This window comes from Callithrix jacchus, chromosome 7 (genome assembly GCF_049354715.1).
Source record: "Callithrix jacchus isolate 240 chromosome 7, calJac240_pri, whole genome shotgun sequence".
In the NCBI taxonomy this organism is placed as follows: Eukaryota; Metazoa; Chordata; class Mammalia; order Primates; family Cebidae; genus Callithrix; species Callithrix jacchus.
Genome location: NC_133508.1, coordinates 17,811,523 through 17,834,666, shown reverse-complemented (window position 1 = coordinate 17,834,666; position 23,144 = coordinate 17,811,523). Strand labels below are relative to the sequence as shown.

Genomic DNA, 23,144 nt, shown 5'->3' with positions numbered 1-23,144 from the left:
TACACTCTGGCCACTAAATTACAATCCAAGGGTTAATATTTTGGGGGTGGAAGACAGTAGAGCATTTGCCTGCTAATTACTCCACCACTTGGGAGTGGTATATTTGTTTCTGTGCTAATTAGTTTAGAACTGGACTTCTTGCCCTAGCATTAAGAAAAACACTAAAGCTGAGATGAACCTCCTGCAGGGAAGCAGGGATTTAGAAGCACAGACTGCAAGGTTGGCCTCTAGCCCCCCAACCCCGTACCACCTGCATGAGTGGGGCTGACTGCTAAGGTGAAAAGCTTCTATTCCGTTTCTTTCTTCATTTTATGTTATTATATTTATTCTTCTGTCATTCTCCTCTCTTCGTTATAGGGGAGGCTTCTGATAAATGTGTAGAATATTAGAAACTTGATAATAAATATACACATTCAAAGCAACAGTGTGAGAAACAGAAAAAAAGGAAGCTACGGTGATAAGCCTGAAAAATACAACTCATCTTTATTCATTTGCCTAAAATGCTTAGGTTTAGTATTTTGGGGTGACTGACATAATGGGGTTCTGAGCTTGTCTTTTTAAATCTCTGCTGACCTTCCCCGGAAACCTCAAAAGCACATATTATGAGCAGCCAATTTGAGAATTCGATGAGACAGGCCAAGATTTAAAAATCTGTGATTTATCATGACCTTGAACAAGGTCCTCACCTGGTTCTCCCTTCTACAGAGTGGCACAAAGGATCCACAACCCTTTATGATCTGAGAGGAGCCTGTTGAAACTAAGGACTGTATGACACTACTTCCTATCTAACTATACAGAGTGCAAATAATCGTGCAGATTAGGTCCTAGTAAAATAAATACAGCTGGAGGAGGAAATCACGGCATTCATTCATTGGAGATGCATGGGGAACCTGCCTAATCAAAGCCCGGCTCTGGCCAGTGAGAGGAAGGGCAGAGGTGGTCTGTGCTTTACGGAAACTCACAATCAGTAGGGGAGGTAAAGCCTGTAACAAGAATGCCAGGGAGATGTGATCATTTCCACAAAAGAAACACAGATGAAAAGCCAAGGGCTTTCAAAGGCAGACTAATGTATGCCTGACTGCAGGGATTAGGGGCAGCTCCATGGAGGTACTTTGTAACATTTGGTGGTAAAGTTCTCCACACTCAAATCAATATGTTTCAAACAATATTTCATGTCATAACATTTTATTCAATGAAAATAATTTGGTCAGTCTGGAATTTATTGAATCCAGATTATACATTTATGCACGGAAACGTGCAAACACAGACACTCACACATACTCTTAAGTAGATGTACTCTCCAAGGGAAGACTCAAGGAAGTCCATGAGTCCATTATCACGTATTTTCTGTTTCATTGTCAGGAGCAGTTGATCCCAAGGGTGACTGGAACAGTGAGTGTGTAAAGGGAACATGAAGGCAATTAGGTGAAAATGTAACGGCCTGAATCATGAGGAAGCCAGTCTTGTTGGGTTGCCATTACCTTTCTCAAGTGAAGAGATACAGTAGAGAGGCTTCCCTGTTTTTTAATTTTTATTTTTCAGTTTGGAGATATGCAGTTGATAAAATCATTAAATGAGGGAGATTAAGGGGACACAACCTTGCACCCTCCATTTCTCCTTGAGGATGTATAAATCCCTCAATGGAAAAATGGGCAAAAACTTCAGTAAACAGTTTCCAAGAGAAGAAATATAAATGCTTCTAAACGCGAAAAACCCTTAAATTTCAAAGTAATCAATCAAAATGACACAAATTAAGACAATTATGAAAAAGCAATTTTTCACTATCAGTGCTAGTTTAAAAAATGATCATCGTCATAACTGACAAAACTCCACGGAAAGAAACACTCCTGTAAACTGCCGGTGGGAGGATAAGGTGACAGAAACTTTCTGGTAAGAAATTTAATAATATTTTTTAAAGAGGCATAAGATTATACTATTTGAGTCATTCCCTTTATAGGATAACCTTTTAAAAGAAACACTGAAAGTATCAAACAGCTGTGTATATCAGCAAAAGATTGGAACTATCTTAAATGAATAACAATAGAATTATAATATAAATACATTATATTTGTGTTATTTTAGGCCAAAGTTTACACAGACAATTTATGTCCAATGAAAAACAAGAAACACAAATATGTAGCTCAAATGATAAACATATATATATACACCTGCACAAACATGTATGTTACAAATAATACAAATTAAAAATATATGAAGAGAAATTTTTGGATTTAATGAAATATTAGCACTGTTTGTCTTTAATCAAATCAATGTTTGTATTTTCTTTTTTCATACATTTCTAAAATGTCTGATTATTTTACAGGTAGTGTTTATTTTAAAATTTACATCTTGAGGGGATGGCTACCCAATTTTCCATGACATGATCATTACACATTGCTTGCCTGTGTCAAATTATCTCATGTACCCTATAAATATACACAGCTACTATGTACCCATAAACATTTAAATATATTTTAAAATTTTATCTTACAATTATAATAGCTGCTATTAATTGAAACTCCCTATGTGTTGTTACTACATGAATGCCTAGTATTTCCCTATTCTTAGTCTGGGTTATATTTTGGACTTGCTAGGTTGACATAAAACCAACCTAAAAGTTACTAGTTGGATTTCCAAATTTATTGGGCTTAGGAATCAGATCCATCTCTAAAACTCTCTCTATGCAATTATTTCTTTTTAATTCTTGTGTTGAGTCTTCTGTACTCAACCCGCCTTAGTAGATATACCTAACTTTTGAACCAGGGAATAGCTTTACTACTTGGGTAGGCTTGGCTTTTTCTATCTGACAAACCATGTGTTTTAACATGGGGAAGTTTCTCTTTGATTTCAGCTCTATGATGGACCACAGCAGATGGGACGCTACTGTGGAGCAGACCTGCCCCCTCCAGGGAGTACCACAAGCTCCAGGCTTCAAGTGCTGTTCCATACAGATGGGGTTGGCCGCCATGAGAAAGGATTTCAGATGCAGTGGTTTGTTTCTGGTAAGCTGTGTGCTGATCTCAGTTGTATTTGCTGTTGCTGTTTGACAAAGAATTTCTTCTTCTTCAGTTCCAAACTTAGAAACAATACCATGAGCAAATAATGGAACCCAGGTAATAATCTCATGCTAGGGTTTAAGAAATATACTTAGACACTGATAGGACTTGAAGAGTTAAGTCTGTTAGGATTAAGAAAGGAAGTGACATCAAAGTAGAAAGAATTTGGTTAATTGTAGATGTAGTAATAAATTGCCTTAGATAAAGAAAGAAGCAGAATGAAGTTTCTAGGGATGGAGACTTGAACTTGGGTATAGCAAGCTACCTGCAAGGTAGGGCGGGAGTATCTCAGGTGCAATGGAATAGAATGAAACTTAAGGCTCACCTTGATGTTAAGCCGATAAAGGATAGGGATAGATGAGACAGAATGAGAGTCAGTCAGACAGAGACGGGGAAAAGGAAAGGGTAGGGTTGGCCTGAGAGGAGGAGAATTGGAGCTGTGATGCACAAGCCAGGGGCATGTGTTGTCCTTGCCAAACAGGAAGGGGCACATCGGAGCCCACCTACAAATTGGTAGTTCAGGAAGCAGGTAGAGATAATCATTCCTCTGAAGATGAAAGGTCTTCCTTAACAAGAGGTCTGAAATGTCTACAAACCTCAGGTGGGCCAATGTGCAAGCAGAGAGCCCCAGAGCAGTGGTTCCCAAAATGTGGTCCCCAGAGAGCAGCATCACCTGGAACTGTTAGAAATTCAAACTCTTGGGCCCCGTCCCAAGGCCTAACCTCAAACTCTGAAGTGGGGCCCCATTATCTGGGTCTTAACTGGTCTCCCTGGTGATTAAAGTTTGAAAACCACTGTCCTAGGGTGATCAGCCCTGGAAAGTGTAGTCCTTGTGGGGCTCATAGCAGCAGTTCTCAACCACCATGCCAGAGCTCATTGGTGTATTTCAATCAATTGGAAAGAGAAGTGGAGTTGCAACATTATACCAGGAATCAAGCTAGATATCCAAGCTGTGGCCCTACTGTTAAAATCAGGGTTGAGCTCCTGCTGAGCACACATGAATGTGTGTAGTGGTTGACTCTTAAGGTTGTTCACACAATGGTGTACTCATTATATGATTGTCAGAGCCACATATAACTGAATAGCCCTATTGTACACTTAAAAGTGCTAGATGTTCTGAGATTATAAACTGGGCTCTGAGTGTATTTCTGTTAAAATATGTGTGGGGCTTTCAGTATTTAAAAATAGTCAGTGGTCATTCACAGAGCTACCTGCAGCTTGAAACATACATTATGAATTCCCAAAGTGAATGAATTGTAATAATTAAGCTTGTAGAAGTTCTGGACCTTCCTCTTCATCAAGCGAATAGATTTTAATTTTTTAATTTTTTTAGGTAGGGTCTCGCTCTATCATCCAAACTGGAGTGCAGTGGTCTGATGATAGCTCACCAGAGTCTTGAGCTCTGAGGAGCAAGTGATCCTCTCACCTCAGTCTCTTGAGTAGCCGGGACTACAGGGGTGCATCACCACACCTGGCATTTTTATTTTTGTATTTTTAGTCGAGTTAAGTATGTTCCCCAGGCTGGTCTTGAACTTCTGAGCTCAAGCAGTCCTCCTGCCTTGGCCTACCCAAGTGCTGCGATGTAATCGCGTGAGCCACTGTACCTGGCCCAAGTGGGTAGATTCAACCCAGGTCAACTCATTGATCTGTTGTTAAATGCAGGGATTGGATTGACTGATTCTAAAACACTTGATTCTAATTAAGAGAGTGTGAAAAGAGACAGAAAGGACAGGAGGATCCTGGGAAATTACCCAGATTTTCAAGGGCCAGGGGCATTCCCCAGGGCATAAGTGCTTCTCAGATGCTCCTGTGCACATGAATCACTGGGGTTCTTGTTGGAAAGAGGATGGGACCTGGGGCAAGGCCCATGAATCTGCATTTCTAATGAGCTCCCAGGTAATGCTGGACCACTCTAAGGAACACGGTGAGAGCCAGTGTTGAGACCAGAAAATGAGATGGTAGAAAGAGAGTATTCCTAGGGACTGGAGAATCCTTCTGAGATGTTGAAAGGGCATTGTATTGTTTGTTTTAATGACAGTAGGATAATAGCAAGATCTAAAGCAGAGAGAACTTTCCCCCAGGGACACAAGTGTGGAAGTTAAGAAATGCTAACTGGGAAGCCTGGACTCAGGGCCTTGGGGAGTGTTCTTAGCCCTAGATACAGCCTTGGAATTGCCTGGGAGTTTTAAAAAGTGTCCAAGCCTGGGTTCCAATCTCCGAAGATAGGATTCAGTTGGTCTGCAATGGGGCCCTAAACTATTGCTAATTTCTGAAAGCTGCCTAAGCAATTCATCCATACAGTCAGGATGAAGACTTCTGCTGGTTACTTTCTCCTAAATGGCTGCTTCCTCTCTGCTCCAGGCTGTTCTAGCCTTCGTAACCCAAGGCCACTGTAAGGAGCTTAATTGAATGGTCTTTGCAAGCTGCACTCAGATTACTGTATTGAAGGGGTTTTCTGGACAACATGCTGAATCTTCTGGTGAAAGCTCTGAGTTTTATGTTGGGAAAAGCTTTTTCTATCAGTTCTACTTGGAATCTGTCTTACTCTGGGAGAGTCAAAGGCACTCTCTGTCTATTCTCCTTTCCTGTTTACTATTTCACAACTCTCTCCTAGTTGCTGAAAACTCGGAGCCAGAGTTATGCAACAAAATGTTGCCAGCTGGGACCAGAACTGAAATGTAAAATTGTTTTTTAACTCTGTGCTGCTCACAATATGTAAATTATACTTGGGAGGAACCTTCTGGAAAGGAATTTTTAGTCATTTAGACCTGTGCAAAATTGACCATCATATTCTATAGGTATGCAATGCCAAGAGGAACAGTGCTGCCACATACAGACATACACACACACACACATACATACAAACACACACACAAACACACATACACACATCACACACGCAAACACACAAACATACACACAAATACACATGCACACACACACAAACACACACAAACACACATGGGCAGGGAATCTACAGCCATGGAGCTAAAGGAATATAAAAATTACCCCCAATGCTTAAGATACACACTCTCTCTCTCTCTCAAGAAGTCTACAGTTCTTGAGAACTTCTTTAACCATGGGGTTAAAGAAATGTAAAAATTGCCCTCAATGCTCAAGACACACACATGGGCCGGGATTCTGCAGCCATGGGGCTAAATAAATGTAAGAATTACTCTCAATGATCAAGACACACACATACACACCACACACACACACACACACATACAGGCAGGGATTCTGCAGCCATGGGGCTAAATAAATGTAAGAATTACTCTCAATGATCAAGACACACACATACATACCACACACACACACACATACACACACACACACACAGAGGCAGGGACTCTGCAGCCATGGGGCTAAATGTAAAAATTACTCTCAATGCTTAAGACACACACACACACACACACACACACATTCACATTCACACACACAGGAGCAGGGACTCTGCAGCCATGGAGCTAAATAAATTTTAAAACTCTCAAGACACACACAACACACACACACACAAACACACAAACTGGCAGGGACTCTACAGCCAGGGGCTAAATGTAAAAATTACTTTCAATGCTCAAGACATACACCCCGGCCTCCAGCGCACACAAACACGGGGGACTCTGCAGCCATGGAACTAAATATGTTTAAAAATTACTCTCAGTGCACAGTGTAATCATAATTTTTTTTTTTTTGAGAAAAGGTGTTATTCTATTTCCCAGGCTAGAGTGCAGTGGCACAATAGCAGCTCACTGCAGCCGCAACCTTTTGTGCACAAGTGATCCTACCACCTCATCCTCTTGAGTAGCTGGGACTACAGGGGCATACTACTACACCCAGTTAACTTTTGGATTTTTTATAGAGTTGGGGTTTCTCTATGTTTTCCACACTGGTCTCAAACTCCTGGGCTCAAGCAATCTGCCCGCCTCAGCCTCCCAAGATGCTGGGATAACAGGCATGAGGCACTGAGCTGGCCATAACATTCTTAAATGCATTTGTGTGAGCGTGTGTAACATGTCAGAAGGAAAGGAATTAGAAATGCTTGTCTCTGCACAGCCCCAAAAGGGGTGTTCTCAGACTCAGGTGGAGGGCTCAGGGCAGCTCCCCTGACACTGGCCCTGGAGTTGCTTTTCCTACCCTGGCCAGGTCAAGTGGCTTTAAACTCCTAGACTCTTTTCCTCAGAATCCTATCACCTTGCAGACCCTTCCATCCCCCCATCCACCACCCGCAGTCTTTTCCAAACTGCACAGTAAGATCTCAAAACACCACGCAGAGAGTTCAAACTGTGCAGTGACATCATTTCCTGAGCACTGCATCTGAGGAACAGTTCCTACACACTTCATTCATTTCCCCAATTCACACATAAACCCATTTTCAAAATATGCTGCTTTGTGAATGACACAAACCTTCTAGTGGCTTTAAGAAAACAAATCTAAAACCAGGCTTTATCTGTGGGCTCTTTCTGAACCTGCCCCTACAGACATGAGATGAAGTAACATTGCAGGGCCTTTTATGAGGCTCTTCAAAGAGGGCTCCACCCTGGAAATAAAGAAATGGCACAGTTGTCCTGTCTCTAATCAGTTCATGGTATTCAGCCTTGACAGCATTGTCCAGAGGCTGCATTCGGCCTTGGGGGCCTCTGTCTGGGTTGGTGGGTGGGGATACAGAACTTTCCACAGGTTGTGTAAATAGTGGCCTCCCAGCCAGCTGCACAGACCCCTCGCCTATTCTGGTTGTTGTTCCCAGAGGCCTTCTTTCACTTCGTGATGGAATCCAGCATTCAAACAAGGTCAAGGGGCTTTGTGAGCGAGAGAGTGACATTTGCAAAGGGAGCAAACCCTTCAGCTGGAAGCTCGCAGGGGCAGGGCTAAGGGGCATGTGATCAGGAGGTGATGTCACCCGGGATTTCCACAAAGGAAAGCCTGGCCTTTTCTTTGGGAAGAGAGATGACATCAGCCTCTCAAATGGGGGCTGGGCCCCTTTTATCTTCCTTTTAGCTGTTAATGAGATTTCTCAAGCCTTGAGAGGTTTGAGAAATTAGTTTGAAGAGAACATTTTTAAAAACTGTGTTAAGATCTTTTATGACTGGCTCAGTTTGGATATAAGCCAGTGCCCTCTTGACTACCTGTGGGCATGAGGCACTGTACCAAAAGGCATTTAAAAAACATGTTTAGAGTGGTTGAAGCACTGGCAGCAAACAGCCGTGAGATCAGTAGTGTTTACCTTAAAGTTAGACCTTCGCTCCGGGTCTCTTTCTCTCAAAGGGTTTCACTAGTCTTTGTTTATCACTGGTCTATCAGGGGAATTCCTTCTCATTCAAAAACTTTATTCCTTTTGGTACTTAGAGAACATGTAGTAGGATTTCTGGGAGGTTCACCCTTTGAAGACGAAGGTTTTATGTTTTGTATTTCCGTTATTCACTTGTCTTGTGTGAGAACACCTTAGGGTGTGAGGTTGAGTAAGCTGGGCTCTAGGAGGAGATCTGCTCAGCCCAGCCTCTAATGAAGAGGCAGCTACAACTGTGAATCATGTTATTTACATGCCAATTACACATAACTCTGCAAGCCGATATATTTTGAGAACAGGTTTTTCATTCATTCAGCCAACCAGCCAGCACATATCTTGGGCTTGGTGTCTGAAGATAGATAGTATTAATTTACTCGGGTTATCATAGAAATGCCACAGACTGGGTGGCTTAAGCAGCAGAAGTGTGTTGTCTCATGGTTCTGGAGGCTGGAAGTCCAAGATCAAGGTGTCAGCAAGATTGGTTTCTTCTGAGGACTCTCTCCTTGGCTTGTGGACACTGCCTTTTCCCTGTGTCACATGGTGTTTTCTCTGTGTGTTCATCCCGATAGCTCTGTGTGTCCAAATTTGCTCATTATAAGGGCCCCAGTCAGATTGGATTGCAGTCCATTCATCTTCATTTTAACTAAGTCACCTCTTTAAAGGCCTCATCTCCAAATACAGTCACATTCTGAGGTCTGGGAATTAGAACTTCAGCATATGAATTTTGGCAGAGATACAATTCAGCTCATAACAGAAAGGAAGAAGATCACATTTTTGACTTTGGGGAGTTAGTCGTCTGGTAAGCAAAGCGGGCAAACCAAGTATAGAAATATATACATAATCCAGGGTGCCATGGGAACACAGGAAAAAATAGCTAGGTCAGCCCGTGGGAGTTCAAAGGCCCTCTAGGCAGCTTTGATATTTGAACTGAGTTTAATGGGCAAGAATTGATCAGACAGATATCTGGGAGAAGAAGGCGTTTTGAAGTAAAAGCAGTAAGGCGTGAGGGCACAAAAGTTTTGCAAAGAGCAAGTCCTTCAGCTAGACCACACATTCTCTGCAGTCTCCACTGGGGCAGTATCAACTCCAAGGAGGTAAAATTGGCTCCTTGGTAGGGGGATTAGGAAATTCTTACTCTTTAATGTATAAAGCATAGAGATAGAGAGTACATAACAGATATACAGTATACCTCGGGTATTAAATTTTCATGGTTGAGAATTTGGAAAAAATTGAACAGTCTCCTTAGCAGGCTGATAATGAACAAAAGGTGAGAAACACTAGGGAAAGGGAGTGATAGAAGTTGAGGCAGGGCAGATGATCAGAAACCAACTGATAAGAGACATTGCAAGAATTTGGATTTTATTCTGCCATCAAGGAAAGAGCACCGATGGATTTTTAAACAGAAAATTTAGTGATGTAAACAGAAGTACACTTTAGAATAAAAGTAGAGGGATGCCCAAGGAAAAGAAGAGACTGAGAGTTTGGGTGACTAGTTAGGGGGCTATTAAGTCAGAGCATGGAGAAAGTGATGGGTGAGGCAGCATATTAAAGAGCTATTTAGGGTCGTGCGCAGCGGCGCACCCCTGTAATCCCAACACTGTGTCAGGTTGAGGTAAGCAGATCACGAGGTCAGGAGTTTGAGACTGGCCTGGCCAACGTGGTGAAATGCTGTCTTTACTAAAAATACAAAAATTAGCTGAGTGTGGTGGTGCACGCCTGTCTACTCAGGAGGCTGAGGCAGGAGAATGGCTTGGACCTGGCAGGTAGAGGTTGCAGTGAGCCAAGATGGCACCATTGCACTCCAGCCTGGGCAATAGAACAAGACTCCATTAAAAAAAAAAAAAAGAAAGAAAGAAAGAAAGAGCTCTTATGAAGGTGGGATAGGCAGATTTGAAGTGTGTCAGTCTGGGAAACAGAAGGAGTCATGGGTAGCTCCCACTTTCCTGTGGTAGATGATTTGGTGCATGTTGGTGCCATTATTCATAGATAGGAAATCCCAGAAAAAGATTATGTTTGGGGGAAATTATGAGCTCCTGTTTGAACATGCTGAATTTGAGATGTTGAGGGGATGTATCCTTTCAGCAATTGCCAGCGTGAGTATAAAAATTAGGTGAGGATTTGGGCCAGAGAAAGAGACTTTGGAATAAACTATATATTGGTGAATGTGGAGTTGTGTGCATGATGAAATACATGTCCAACACTGTGCAGGGTGTTTTTAGGTGGGTGAAAGAAATACCGGCTTAGTCTTTGTCTCAAGCTGTGCATGATCAATTAGGAAACGGGTGTAGAAAACTCACAGAAGTGCTGAGCTGCGAGTTCCTATTGCAAGGCTAGTAAGGAGGCTGGAAATCATTAGGAAAAATCTTCACGGACTCTGAGATTTTAGAGCCCTTGAAGAATGATCAGGACAAGAATTGACAGATGGTTCCTGGACCAGCATGAGCAAAGAAAGAGATAGAAACAAGCCTGATGTAGACAGTGGGATATAAGGCTTTGTAGACCTCCTGGGCTAGATGCTTTAGAACTCTGAAAGCCAGCCAGACAAGTGTGAACTTAATGTAGCTTAAAAAAGGGAATCACTGTTTTTTTAGACAATGGAGTGGGAAATGTCAAGGGAGTAGATTACAGTTGGAGAAATCATAGATCACAGTGATAGAGGCAACCCCAGGGGACCATTCTGTGTCCTGGCTACTGAGAGCAGGAAATAGAGGTCTGCAGAGTCAAGACGACTGACAATCAAGGGGGAGTAACATTCTAATGAATCCTCAACAAAGACACTCAAGGGCTATGCAGCCAGTGCTGTGATAAATACCGGCTCAGAAAATACTAGACCAATTGCCACATTCCCTCATCCGAATAATTTCTTCAGAGTTATAACTTTGAAATACAGATTCATGATTACCTAAGTTTTCAGGTTTGAAAATGATTTTAGGATTCTTTTTTGTTATTGAACAGAATTTTTGTGTTCAACAATTTTTGTTCAATAAAATTTTGTTCAATACGAAGTTTTTGTTATTGTGTGTCCTGAGCCTTGCTGCCACATGGTGAAAAAATTCACAACAATCTGGAAGTATGACGTTGGTAATGAAAGTGATTTATAAATTGTGATCAGCAATGATTCCAGGGCAGGTTCACAGGGCTGGGCTGTGAATCACACTGTCTGGTTCTAATCTCAGGCACAGACCTTTCTGTCTGTAGGAGATGGAATTGCTTTCACAGTATGGCTTCCTACTAGGCTGTGATAGGTATAATGTCACACAGAGAGAAACGGTAAAGAACCCAACCATCTGCCTCCAAAGTAACCTCAAGAATATGATGTCAGATCAAAAAATTCCTGCTTGGTTTTGGTAGAAATTTAAGTTAAAAAGAAACTTTTAAAAACAACTTGCTCTGTTTAAGTTAACAGATATTTCCCTAAATGCTGACTATTCTCTCTCTCATGTTTATGACAGCTTTTTCAGCCTAACTGTTATTTCGGGCTTTTGTCTTTGTGATACTCTTAAAATATTTTTAAGCATGGAGACTGGAAATGAGTTCCATCTTAGTGTGGAACGAAAGCACAGGTTTCTGTGTCATGACACTGAGTCTGATTGTCATTTATGACAATTTTTCACTTATATATTTTTTGCAAAGAAATTTTTAGTGGACAATGCTCATTTCTAAGAAATCTGTTTCTAAATAACTCCTTTTTGTAGAATTGGAATAATGACTAAAAAAAACCCTGCAGCTCTTCTGGCCTCGACTTGAGAGCTTCTCCAGAAATGTCGTAATGATCAGAGGCAGCATGAAACCTGTGCATATGCAGACCTTTCAAAATGAGTGGAAAAGCTCACTCCTGACATTTCTGCATCCTTGACAACAGCAGTAAATACACATCCACACAGTTGACCTTCATCTCATTTGGTTCTGAGTCTCTTCACCAGCAAGGGCCTTTCAGGAGTCTTGCCTCCCATTCCCATGTCGCTTCTGTTTGAAAAAGTTGGAGTTCTATTTCTATTGCCACTCCTTGAAACCGTTATAAAAAGAAAAAAATAACCCTCAAACCACCATGACCTTCCCAAATCATAGATTGCACAATTTGTAATAACAGTCCTTGAGATCTGGGCCAAAGGAAGGGCTTTCTCGAAACTTCTGTTTGTGTTCTGGTTCCCTGGCAACAATATCCCCGATAGAGGAGTGCATGTACTTTCCAGGGGATTCCACACTTTTCTGTACAACACAAAAACCAGAAGTACACACTTTGTTTTTCTTTTTTCAGTTTCAAATATCATAGTGGCCAGAAATGAAGTGTAGAAACTGTGTTCTAAGCTAACTCAGTACAAATGTGACATTCGGCATAGAGTCATAATTTTTGTCCCCAGAGGTTTCTCTTTTTGACCATTTGCTTAAATGTTGCCATATTTGTCTCAAACATTACGTATCCAAGGACTTGTTTTGTGTGAATGCAGTGTGTACTCAGAGGAACAGAGGAAGCAATGCCAGGCGTCAGCAGCATTGTCTCACAAACAGGACAAATCTGGTGTAGGACAGTAACTCCCACTTAGAAGAGTTAGTAGAATTTGAGAATCTGTAGAGCAGTAATGACAATAATATACTTTGTCCCTGATTTTTTTTTTTTTTTTCTGGAGTGCGGTGGTTCAATCTCAGCTCACTGCAACCTCTGCCTCCCGGGTCCAAGGGATTCTCCTGCCTCAGCCTACTGAGTAGCTGGGACTACAGACACGCACCACCACGCCCAGCTAATTTTTGTATTTTTAGTAGAGACGGGGTTTCACCATGTTGGCCAGGATGATCTCAATCTCCTGACCTTGTGATCCGCCTGCCTCGGCCTCCCAAAGTGCTGGGATTACAGGCGTGAGCCACTGCACCCAGCCTGTCCCTGATTTTTTCTCCTCCCAGTTACACAGGGTACTCAGATATACACTATTTTGGCCCTGGATGCAAAAATAATGAAATTGAAGGAATGCGGGATAAATAATGTAGATATTGCCACCTAAATGTAATCTCAAATTTATCTGAATATATTGATTCTGATAAAAATAAACTATATTGCCATATAAAGAGTGAATGAAAATATGATTAAATGCTTAGTGTATCAGTTTAATTGACATCTCATTCACTATTTTAAAACATGACTCTTACTATGTGTAATTTTAAAATATGATGTCATGTCTCATCCCAATATTTATCTGAAATAAGCACTATCATTCCCATATTATGGATAAGAAAAACTGAGGAAGGAGCCTGAGAGAAGTTAAGTAACGTGTCCAAACTCACGAATCCACGAAGCAATGGAATCAGAACACAAAACCCGGTGTGTGGTGAACTCAAAGCTCATAAAATAAATAGCACCGCTGTGCCTGAAAGCAAATCATTTTCCTCACAACTTTTCATTGCAAAAAAAGATCAAATGGTATTACAATGCAAAGAAGATCAGAGCTTATAGTAGGTAATTTTATAAATTCCCATAATATTAAATGTTTTTAAGAGACATATGCAGTCTTTCCCAAGTGATCAGTTCCAAAGGCTTCGTCTCACTAAATGACACAATTCATTCTTTCTTCAGGTTCAAGTAGCAATAATATGAGGGGTGGGGGGAGGGGCACATTGCTTGACAAAAGACGAGTTCAAAATAGCTGATGTTATTTCCAATTCTTTAACACAATTGCTGCTTTATTACTCATTTATGAAGTGCAGTTATGGAGCTGCTGTATGTTGCTGATGGAATCGACCGATCTGGGAGAAACCACGGAGATCACCTGGTTTGTTACCAAGGTTTAGTTAGACAGACTTGCTTGCAAGAGGGAGAAGTTATATTAAAGTGAAGAGTGAAAAGGTAGCTGCCCACAGAACAGCTTGGCTGGGCTGGGTGGACCACGGGGATGGAGTGGAGCATGTGACGATTTGGCTGCTTTAGTTGTTTTGCTTCCCCTAAGCTAAGGACCTAGGCTGGCTGGATGCAGGATTTGCCCTGTGAGGGGCCTGCAGCATGGGATGTTAGAATCAGAAAACAGTCTTGAAGCTCAGATTTGGGCAGAGTTTGAAGGGTCACAGGACACCACTGCCGTGGACGTGGTGCTGCCCACATTTGTCCATTTCCCTGGCTGGAGTACACTCCCTGCAGAGGGAAGGTTAGAGGTTGGAGGAGGTGAGGGAAGGAATTAGGGAGAGGCTGCAGGATAGGGCCCTGGTGGCTCTTTGAACTTTTCCCTGCGAGAGGCCTGTGTACCAAAATAATGACATTGAAGGAATGCAGGTTTGAATAAATACTTCTAAATAGAAGTATGACTGTTGAACTTGGAAACAGCATAAAGAACATGTTTTCTCTGTCTTTGTTTGAGGGATTTCATAAATAAGCTCAGTAGCCTTGGGCATGACTACTTATTTCAGGGGAGATTAGTATGTTGTCTTGGTCTGATTTCTTTCCTTGTAGTATCTTTGTATACTGAACTTTGTTTAGAAGTCTTTAATCATTTCAAAAACATCTAAGGAGAGGGAAGAGAGATTCATTGAATGATTGATTTCTCCCGAAGAATTGTAAGCAAGGAATTTCAACTGGGAAAACATTTTTTTAATTTGACTGAAATTAGTTGCTTAAAAGGAAATGGATAAGGTTAATCAAAGCAAAAAGATGATGAGATTGGCTAATTTCTCTGGGTTAAAATGAAAGATAGTATCCTTTTGTACACAGGAGATAAAAATTTATGTTGCCCAGAAACTCTCCTAAATTATGGCTCCTTTGGATTTCTTTCTCTTTAATGAGGTACTAAGAGGAAAAAGATCAGTATTTAGATCTAGGCCATCTCAGATAGTCAGATGGCTATCACAGTCTTAACTTTGAATATTTATCTGACTTCTGGTCTAGGAATGTAAAGGTCGTTTTATAGTGGTGAGCAGCATTGATTTCTAAGCTTCTTGTGTCTGTTTTCCAAGTCACTAACTTCATGCAACGACTTATTCTTTCACTCTTTTTTATTTTGTCTCTACCATTGAAACCTGATGCTCTACTTCATATCCATTGCTGTATAGATATTAGTTGAATAAAATGGATTATCACAATGTATGGGGCGGGGAAGAAGTCTCTATGGAACATGAAGCTTTCTAAACCCTTACCGGCTGTCCAGTGCTAAAATCATTATGATTTAGCTCCCTGGTTCTTGGGTTTACCTATTTCTTCCTGATGTGATACCTGGCCCTGTATTCATTGCTAGCTTTTCCAACAGTAGACTTTTTCTATTTTTATGAAAATCTTATCCTTGACCAACCATCCTCTAAACCTCAAGATGACAAATAGGAAGTAATAATTACACGATGGAATACAGTTGGTTTACAAATACACACTCCTTGACTACCACACAAATATTTATTACCATTTTGTGCCTACCCGGGAGTTTGGCCACCGCATTGATCAGGAAAAGAATGAGGATATATAAGCTTCCTAGGGCTGCTGTAACTAATTACCACAACCTGAGTGGCATGGGACAACAGAAATTTATTCACTTTATTCTGGAGGCTGGAAGTCGAAAGTCAAGGTGTTGGTAGGATCATTCCTCTGAAGACCTAGGGAAGATCCTCCTTGCCTCTTCTAGCTTCTGTTGATCAATGGCAATCTTTGGCTTTCTGAGACCTGTAGATGCATAACTGCAATTTCTGCTTCCATCCACACATGATCTTTTTCCTTCTTGGTGTCTAGTACCAAATTTCCCTCTTCGTATAAGAATATCAAGCATATCGGATTCCAGTTCCACCCCAATCCAGTATGATCTCATTTTAATGTGATGACATCTGCCAAGACCCTTTGCCTGCAAAAGGCTCTATTCACAGGGTCCTGGTGGACATAAGTCTGAGGGGATAGTATTCAATCTAATACAGGGACAACACTCTTCTCTCCTGGAATCACCATGTTTTGTCCTCTTCTTCCTTTTTGCTGTCCTCTTTGGTCCCTGTTGCTTCTCAGGGAAATGTTATGTTCCTTGGCCTTTATATTACTTGATTTTCTTCTCTGATTTCATCTTGTGATCACTCCAGTTTGTGTTCCTATCCTCACAGAATACATGCAAACTCACCAAATCCCCCAGAAAATTCATCTGCAAATGCTTCATGTCCTTATGAATTTGAGGAGCTCCACCCTTGGCCTTGTGTTCAAAGAGGACTAGTGACCCTAGTAAGACAGATGCCTATCACTTGGCCATACACCTGTGAAATGCTGGGGAATTAACTGTTAACATCAAACCAGGAATTACTGACTTTTTATGGTTCTCCTTATATGCCAATCACCTTTGGACAGCTTTGGTCATTTTACATGATTTTATGTTTCATAGATATATCAGCAGTGAGGCTTGTATGCTCACTCCAGGAAATAGTTCACCTTGCCTTGGATTGGGCCTTCCCCAGATTCGAGCACTTAGTTACCAATTCATATCACACCTGCCTTACCAAAAGAGTCCTTGCTGGCAGTTTCTCTCTGTGTTCTCCCTCCCTCCACAAGCTGCCTTTTTTTTTTTTTTTTTTTTTTTTTTGAGATTGGGTCTCACTCTGTTGCCAGGCTGGAGTATAGTGTAATGATCTCGGCTCACTGCAACTTCCACCTCCCGTGTTCAAGCGATTCTCCTGCCTCAGTCTCCTGAGTAGCTGGGACTACAGGCACGCGTCACCATGCCCAGCTAATTTTTTGTGTTTTTAGTAGAGACAGGGTTTCACCATGTTGGCCAGGATGGTCTCGATCTCTTGACCTTGTGATCCACCTACCTTGGCCTCCCAAGGTGCTGGGATTACAGGCATGAGCCACCATACCTGGCCTACAAGCTACCTTTTTACACAATGAAGGCAAACCATCCTCACCAGTGAGGCACATCTCAAGGTCTTATAAAACAAAAAGAGTTTTTATTTTTAAGTTATAGAAAAAACTATTAGAATATAAATTGACCATTTTAATGCAGTATGTGAACATCATCATTAATTATATTTAAAATTTCATTCTCTTTTACTGTGCCTTGGCTTTTGGCTTTGTTTTAATAGCAGCTGCTGATTGATCAGGCATTTCCTTTAGGAACGAAAGATAAGGGTGTGAGGGTGTCCGTGTTGGGTCTCTTCTCTCTTCCTTTTCTCCCATCCTCCTTGAACTTCAGCCATGTCAATTTCAAGCTTTCATTCCTCCTGATGCCATCAGTTTATGGCATATGGCTTCTGGTGCAAAGCGGCGACTGGATTTGTGTAGTCACAGAGCAATGCAGCATTTACTTTTTAAATTTTGTGCTCAGATTCCATTTAGCTGTTTTATCGCTGGTTTGCTTTTATTAAAACTCTTATTAAAAATACAAAGATACGAACTTAAAGATAGTACCTACATAGGAAATTATTATTAAATGTTTCAGTGCTGGAATTTTATAACTCATGGCTTGTTTGGGACAAAAACTAAAACAATATTAGTAAAGTTCTTTTATGAAAGTATTTTACGTTATCTATACAAGTAAGCAGGTTTAGCCACAGCTTGTAACTCTTGGTTGTTATGAGTTCAGTAGATCAATATGTTTCCTGCAGATAAAGCAAGCACTTCCTTTCAGCTGATGACCGGGAGTCTGGAGGAAAATCAAGTCAAACAGATGATCAGTCACCAGTACTAAAACTTTTATAAAGATTAACTCTAAAACTGAAAGACGTGGGATTCTTTTCAGGGCGTTATTTTATTCCAGTTCAGCTGATGTCTAATGATGTATTCTGTTAGATTTTGCCTCAAAGTCAATTAAAAGATTTTTGCTTTGTTTACGTTTCCAGGTTGCTATGGTGACTGTCTTCAGCGGAGGGACAGGACAGTAATGAGGACAGTGTTCAACATCGTTAGTTCAGTGCCTTTGAGCTGAAGTTCTCGGCAAGGCATAGGGGAGAGAGAACACAGGAGTGGAGGCCGGGGACGGGGAGGGTTGGTGTCAGAATAGGGTTCTGCACTCACATCTGCCATTCACTGAGTGATACAAGTTCCACAGCTTTCTTGAACCTCAGTTTGCTCACCTGCTACAATGGGCCTGACATTATCATTGTTGCCTGCCTCATGTTGTTGTGGTTAATTTCAAGTAAAATAATGCATTTCGAATAAAAATAATTCAAATAAAATAGAAGCACTTTGAGAACTGAACTACCATACAAATATGGATTGTCTTTTAAAAAAAATTTTGTGCAGCTTAATGAACAACCAATTTCTTACCTCCTCTCTAGCCATTCATGATGGCTTTTTAGCCAGTAATTCTTCTTCTAGCTCCAAGTCTTTGTCTTGTATCTGGGGATAAAGTCTTGTTAAGATACAAAACAGGGCCAGGTATGGGGGCTCATAGCTGTGCACCACCATGCTTGGCTAGTTTTTGCATTTTTAGTAGAGACAGGGTTTCACCATGTTGGACTTTTTTCTTTTGAAACAGGGCTTGCTATATTGCCCAGGATGGTCTTGAATTCCTAACTTCATACCAGCACTTTGGGAGGATCACTTGAGCTCAGGAGTTCAAGCCCAGCCTAGGCAATATAGCAAGACCCTGTTTCAAAAGAAAAAAAGAGTAAAGATAGAATACACAGCAGATATAGAAGGATTATGATATGTATAACAGTTGGCTAAAATCCTTGGATTTTTTTCATTTATTATATGTAACAATCCTATGAATTAAGTATTCATACAGCTATAGATGAAAGAACTGAAGATTGGAAAGGTTAGATTACTTACCTAAGAACTATCACAGCCAGTTTTGGAACTCATCCGTCTGAAGCCACAGTCCATGTTTCCTCTGTTACACTATAGCATTTCCAAAAGCTTTGCAATCTAACATGCCAATTAAGCAGTTTTAAAATCATGTCTACTCTATGAAAACTTTCTCCTACTAAAGCAGCAAAGAGCCACTGTGTCTATTTCTCTCAAAACTCTTTATTCTTCATGTCACTGTCCTCTTCCTTGTTGGTATTTTCATGTTTTTTATTTTTGAGATGGAGTCTCGCTCTGTCTCCCAGGCTGGAGTGCAGTGGCCTGATCTTGGCTCACTGCAAGTTCCACCTCCTGGGTTCAAGCAATTCTCCTGCGTCAGCCTCCCTAGTAGCTGGAATTATAGGCACATACCACCACACCAGGCTAAATTTTGCATTTTAAAAGAAATGGGGTTTCACCATGTTAGACAGGCTGGTCTCTAACTCCTGACCTCAGGTGATCTGCCTGCCTCGGCCTCCCAACTGCTGGGATTACAGGCATGAACTACCATACACGATGGTATTTTCATATTTTAAGCTATCTTCTTTATGTAGACTGTGACAGGCTTTTCTAAATCATTGTCAGCTATTTTTAGATTGTGAATGTCCAGTTTTAAAAATTCTCTATTTCTTTTACATTTTACTGTTCATTCAGTCAGACAGGTAACTGGATGATGGCAAGGATGTTGGTGGTCTGAACACCCCGCCTGTGTTATTTCCTGATGGCTATTGGTTGATATAACTTCTTTCATCTCTAGACTTTTGTGTTTTCCATCTGTTTTTCCCATCCCTGCCTGTGATCCCTCTGTCATGCATCAGAGTCACAAATATGACTGGTAATGGCATGATAAGTTATTTATTCTTATTTGCAATTTACCAGCGATTAACATGTAAAAGATAGAATAGAACTTAGATTGTTTTCTTCTGATCAAAACTTGTTGAAATTACTCTTTGTAAACTGAAGGAAAAGCAAAAAGGGTTTAATAATTTGCAAGAAGACATGTGGGTAATAGCACTTTTTATGTCTATAAATGTCTTTCTTTTTTTCAAGAGACATTCAGTAAACTTGGCTTCTCTAACACTGCTTGTATTATGGGCAGATGCTCAATAAACACTTATGAGTGAATGAATGAATAAATAAATGGAGTTGGGAAGCTATTTTATCTCGTTCAAATTTTAGAAATACAAAGAGAGTTAAGTTTCTATCATAATTATCAGAATTGTTTACCTCCTAGTACTTTACAATTTTGACCAAAAAGTACCACTAAATTAATCTATTATATTTTGCATTTGCTGTCAACTTTTAAATCAAACCTTTTGATATGTTAAACCTCGGAGATAGTGAGAGCATGAAGGAGAAAAAAAAACTTCAGAGTTTTCAAGCCCTAACAGTTTCTTTCTCTCTTCCTCATAACTATACAATATTTTTCCTGACAGACTATCACTTATAAAATTGAAATTTCCTGGCCAGGCACAGTGGCTCACACCTGTAATCCTAGCACTTTGAGTGGCCAAGGCAGGTAGATTGCCTGAGGTCAGGAGTTCTAGACCAGCCTGACCAACATGGTGAAACCCCATCTCTCTAAAAAAAAAGAAAGAAAGAAAACAAGAAAGAGAGAGAGAGAGAAAGGAAGGAGGGAAGGAGGGAAGAGGAAAGGAAGTAAGTTTCTCTTTAAAAAAAAAAATCCACAGGTGCTGTTAATGAGAATAGAGCAAGATATACTTAAAAATAAAATTTGCTTTGTTTATTAAACATTGTTTATTATTTGCTTTAAATATCCAGAAAAAAGACACTGTGGGTCCATATAACTGTACTGTAATTTTTTAAAACATTAAAGTATTACCAAATGCCAAGAATCTGATATTACCATTCCAGTTTATAGTGACTAATTGAAGGATATTAGTATCCTGTTATTTGCAAAGGAATTCACAAGGAAACCTAAAACAATTGGAAAAGACAATGGAAAAACGTTACACAGAGTTTTAGATGAATCAACTATGATTTAAAAAATAGAATCAGATTGGCTGATGAACTAACACTAAAGAAAAATGCAGAAATGAGCTATCTAAGCTTTCATTTCCTTCTTATCTTTTATATCATGTGCCCATAAAGTTATTTTCCTTGAGATTTTTTCCACTGGATAATTTATTTGATACCACTGATATAAAGAACCAGCTGAGCTGAAAATTCAAGTAGAGAAAAAACTTGGAGTAACAGGCTTTGCTTACCTACAGTGTATTTGAGTAAAAGGTGGTGCATCTTAACATAGTTTATGTGAGCTGCTGTGTTGCAGTGCTCAGGAAGCGTCATGTTATAGAATGTCCTGTGCTCCCTGGGGCTATGGCATGGTTCAGGGCATATGGACAATCTGTGGTGATTTTGTCTTCAGGAATATTTGCCATGTGTTGTTGTTGTAGGTCAAATATTTTCTCATTTTTTATGGTACTTGTGTTTTTCTAGGATTCACCATAGTCTATAAACAACGTCAGCACATCTAATTTTAAAGTTTTTTTTGTAGGCTTCAGAAATATAAGTGGGAACTTTGTAGGACACAGGGAAGACATTGCTCTGTGCAATATATTTAAAGTCTGGAAACACAGAGGTTTTCAAGTGCACGGAGACTAAGAAGTCGAGAAGATCGTGGTGTTTTGAGCTCGAGTCCGATTTCTTTACCAACTCAAGATTCTTAGAATTTCTCAGTGCTTCTCAGTGAAGTTGGGAATTCTGTAGGGAGAATTTTTTTTTTAACTTCTTAACTTTCAAAAGCTTTTCTTCTAGCTCACTGTACAGGAGGAATTTGCATAGAGTGGATAGATAAGATCTCAGACATAGTGTTTTACTTTTGAAGTCATGGTAATTTCAGGTGAAAAATGCGTATACTCATAATGAAGTAAGGAAGCACTGTTGTTTTTAAACATGAAAAGGCCTGATATAGAATTAGAGAAGGTAATTGAAAGAATTTACCAATCAATAAAGAATATTCCAAAAAAAACACAGAAAGAGGCACAGAAATGTTAACAGAACCAAAAACATTTTGTTAATCACCAAAAATTGCTGTTGGAAACAAGATGATTTTAATTTATTTTCTAATTTTCCTCTCATAAGCCTTCCTCAAATTTTACCTCTTCTGCACAGTTTTCTCTTCCTCTCTATACTGAAATCTCTGTCTGAATTCCTGCAAACTATGTGCGAGCCTCTGAAGTATAGTAATGAAGTACTAGGATACAACCAGATCACCTCCGTTGTGTCTTAGTGTCAATTAACCTTGGGAAACCCACTCTACCTGTATTTGCACTGATTTGCTCATTTAAGAAATGGATCCTAATAGTACCTACCTTATGTGATTATTATGAGTATTGAAGCAAAAATACATGGAAAGCCCATATGAGCACTCAGTGAAAGGCAGTGTTATTCTACTGTGTGCCGCAGGCTACAGCATTTAATTATTTATTGTCATCGTCTGCCTGAATCTTTTTCTAAGGCATGACATATAAGCATTCATAAACACGTGCTATTGTCTTTTTCCTTGGTTGGATTTTTAGATATCCATTGTATTTTTTTTAAATGTCAGTTTCCTGAGTTAGGACCTGTAGCATTTACTTGTTTATTTCCTACAGTCTCTGGTAAAAGCTAAGGATTTTTAGCACTTAAAACTCTAGTTCTTAGATCTGCATGGTACGGTGCAATAATGTATTAGTGTAAAGACACTGAAGACCCAGGAACGTGAAGTTCATGACCATGGCTCACACAGTCGGTTGTACTTACTACTATGTTATATAATTCTTACCTTATTATAATAAAGAAAATCTGAAATTAGAATGACCTTGTTTTTTTTGAGACAGAGTCTTTCTCTGTCGCCAGGCTGGAGTGCAGTGGCACCATCTTAGCTCACTGCAACCTCTGCTTCCTGGGATCAAGGAATTCCCCTGCCTTAGCCTCCTGAGTAGCTGGGACTACAGGCATGTACCACCACACCTGGCTAATTTTTTTGTATTTTAGTAGAGACAGTGTTTCACCAGGTTGACCAGGATGGTCTCAATCTCCTGACCTCATGATCCACCTGCCTCAGCCTCCCAAA

The 23,144-nt window shown here is 40.3% G+C and overlaps 1 protein-coding gene across 1 annotated transcript in view; it reads left to right on the top strand.

Moving 5' to 3' along the window:
- The window catches only part of CUBN (cubilin), a 281,789-nt gene that overhangs the window by 104,082 nt on the left and 154,563 nt on the right, over positions 1-23,144 (top strand). Inside the window, exon 28 of the mRNA XM_035306864.3 lies at positions 2,852-3,002. Coding sequence (XP_035162755.3) covers positions 2,852-3,002 — 151 coding nt within the window. The remainder of the gene's footprint in view (positions 1-2,851; positions 3,003-23,144) is intronic.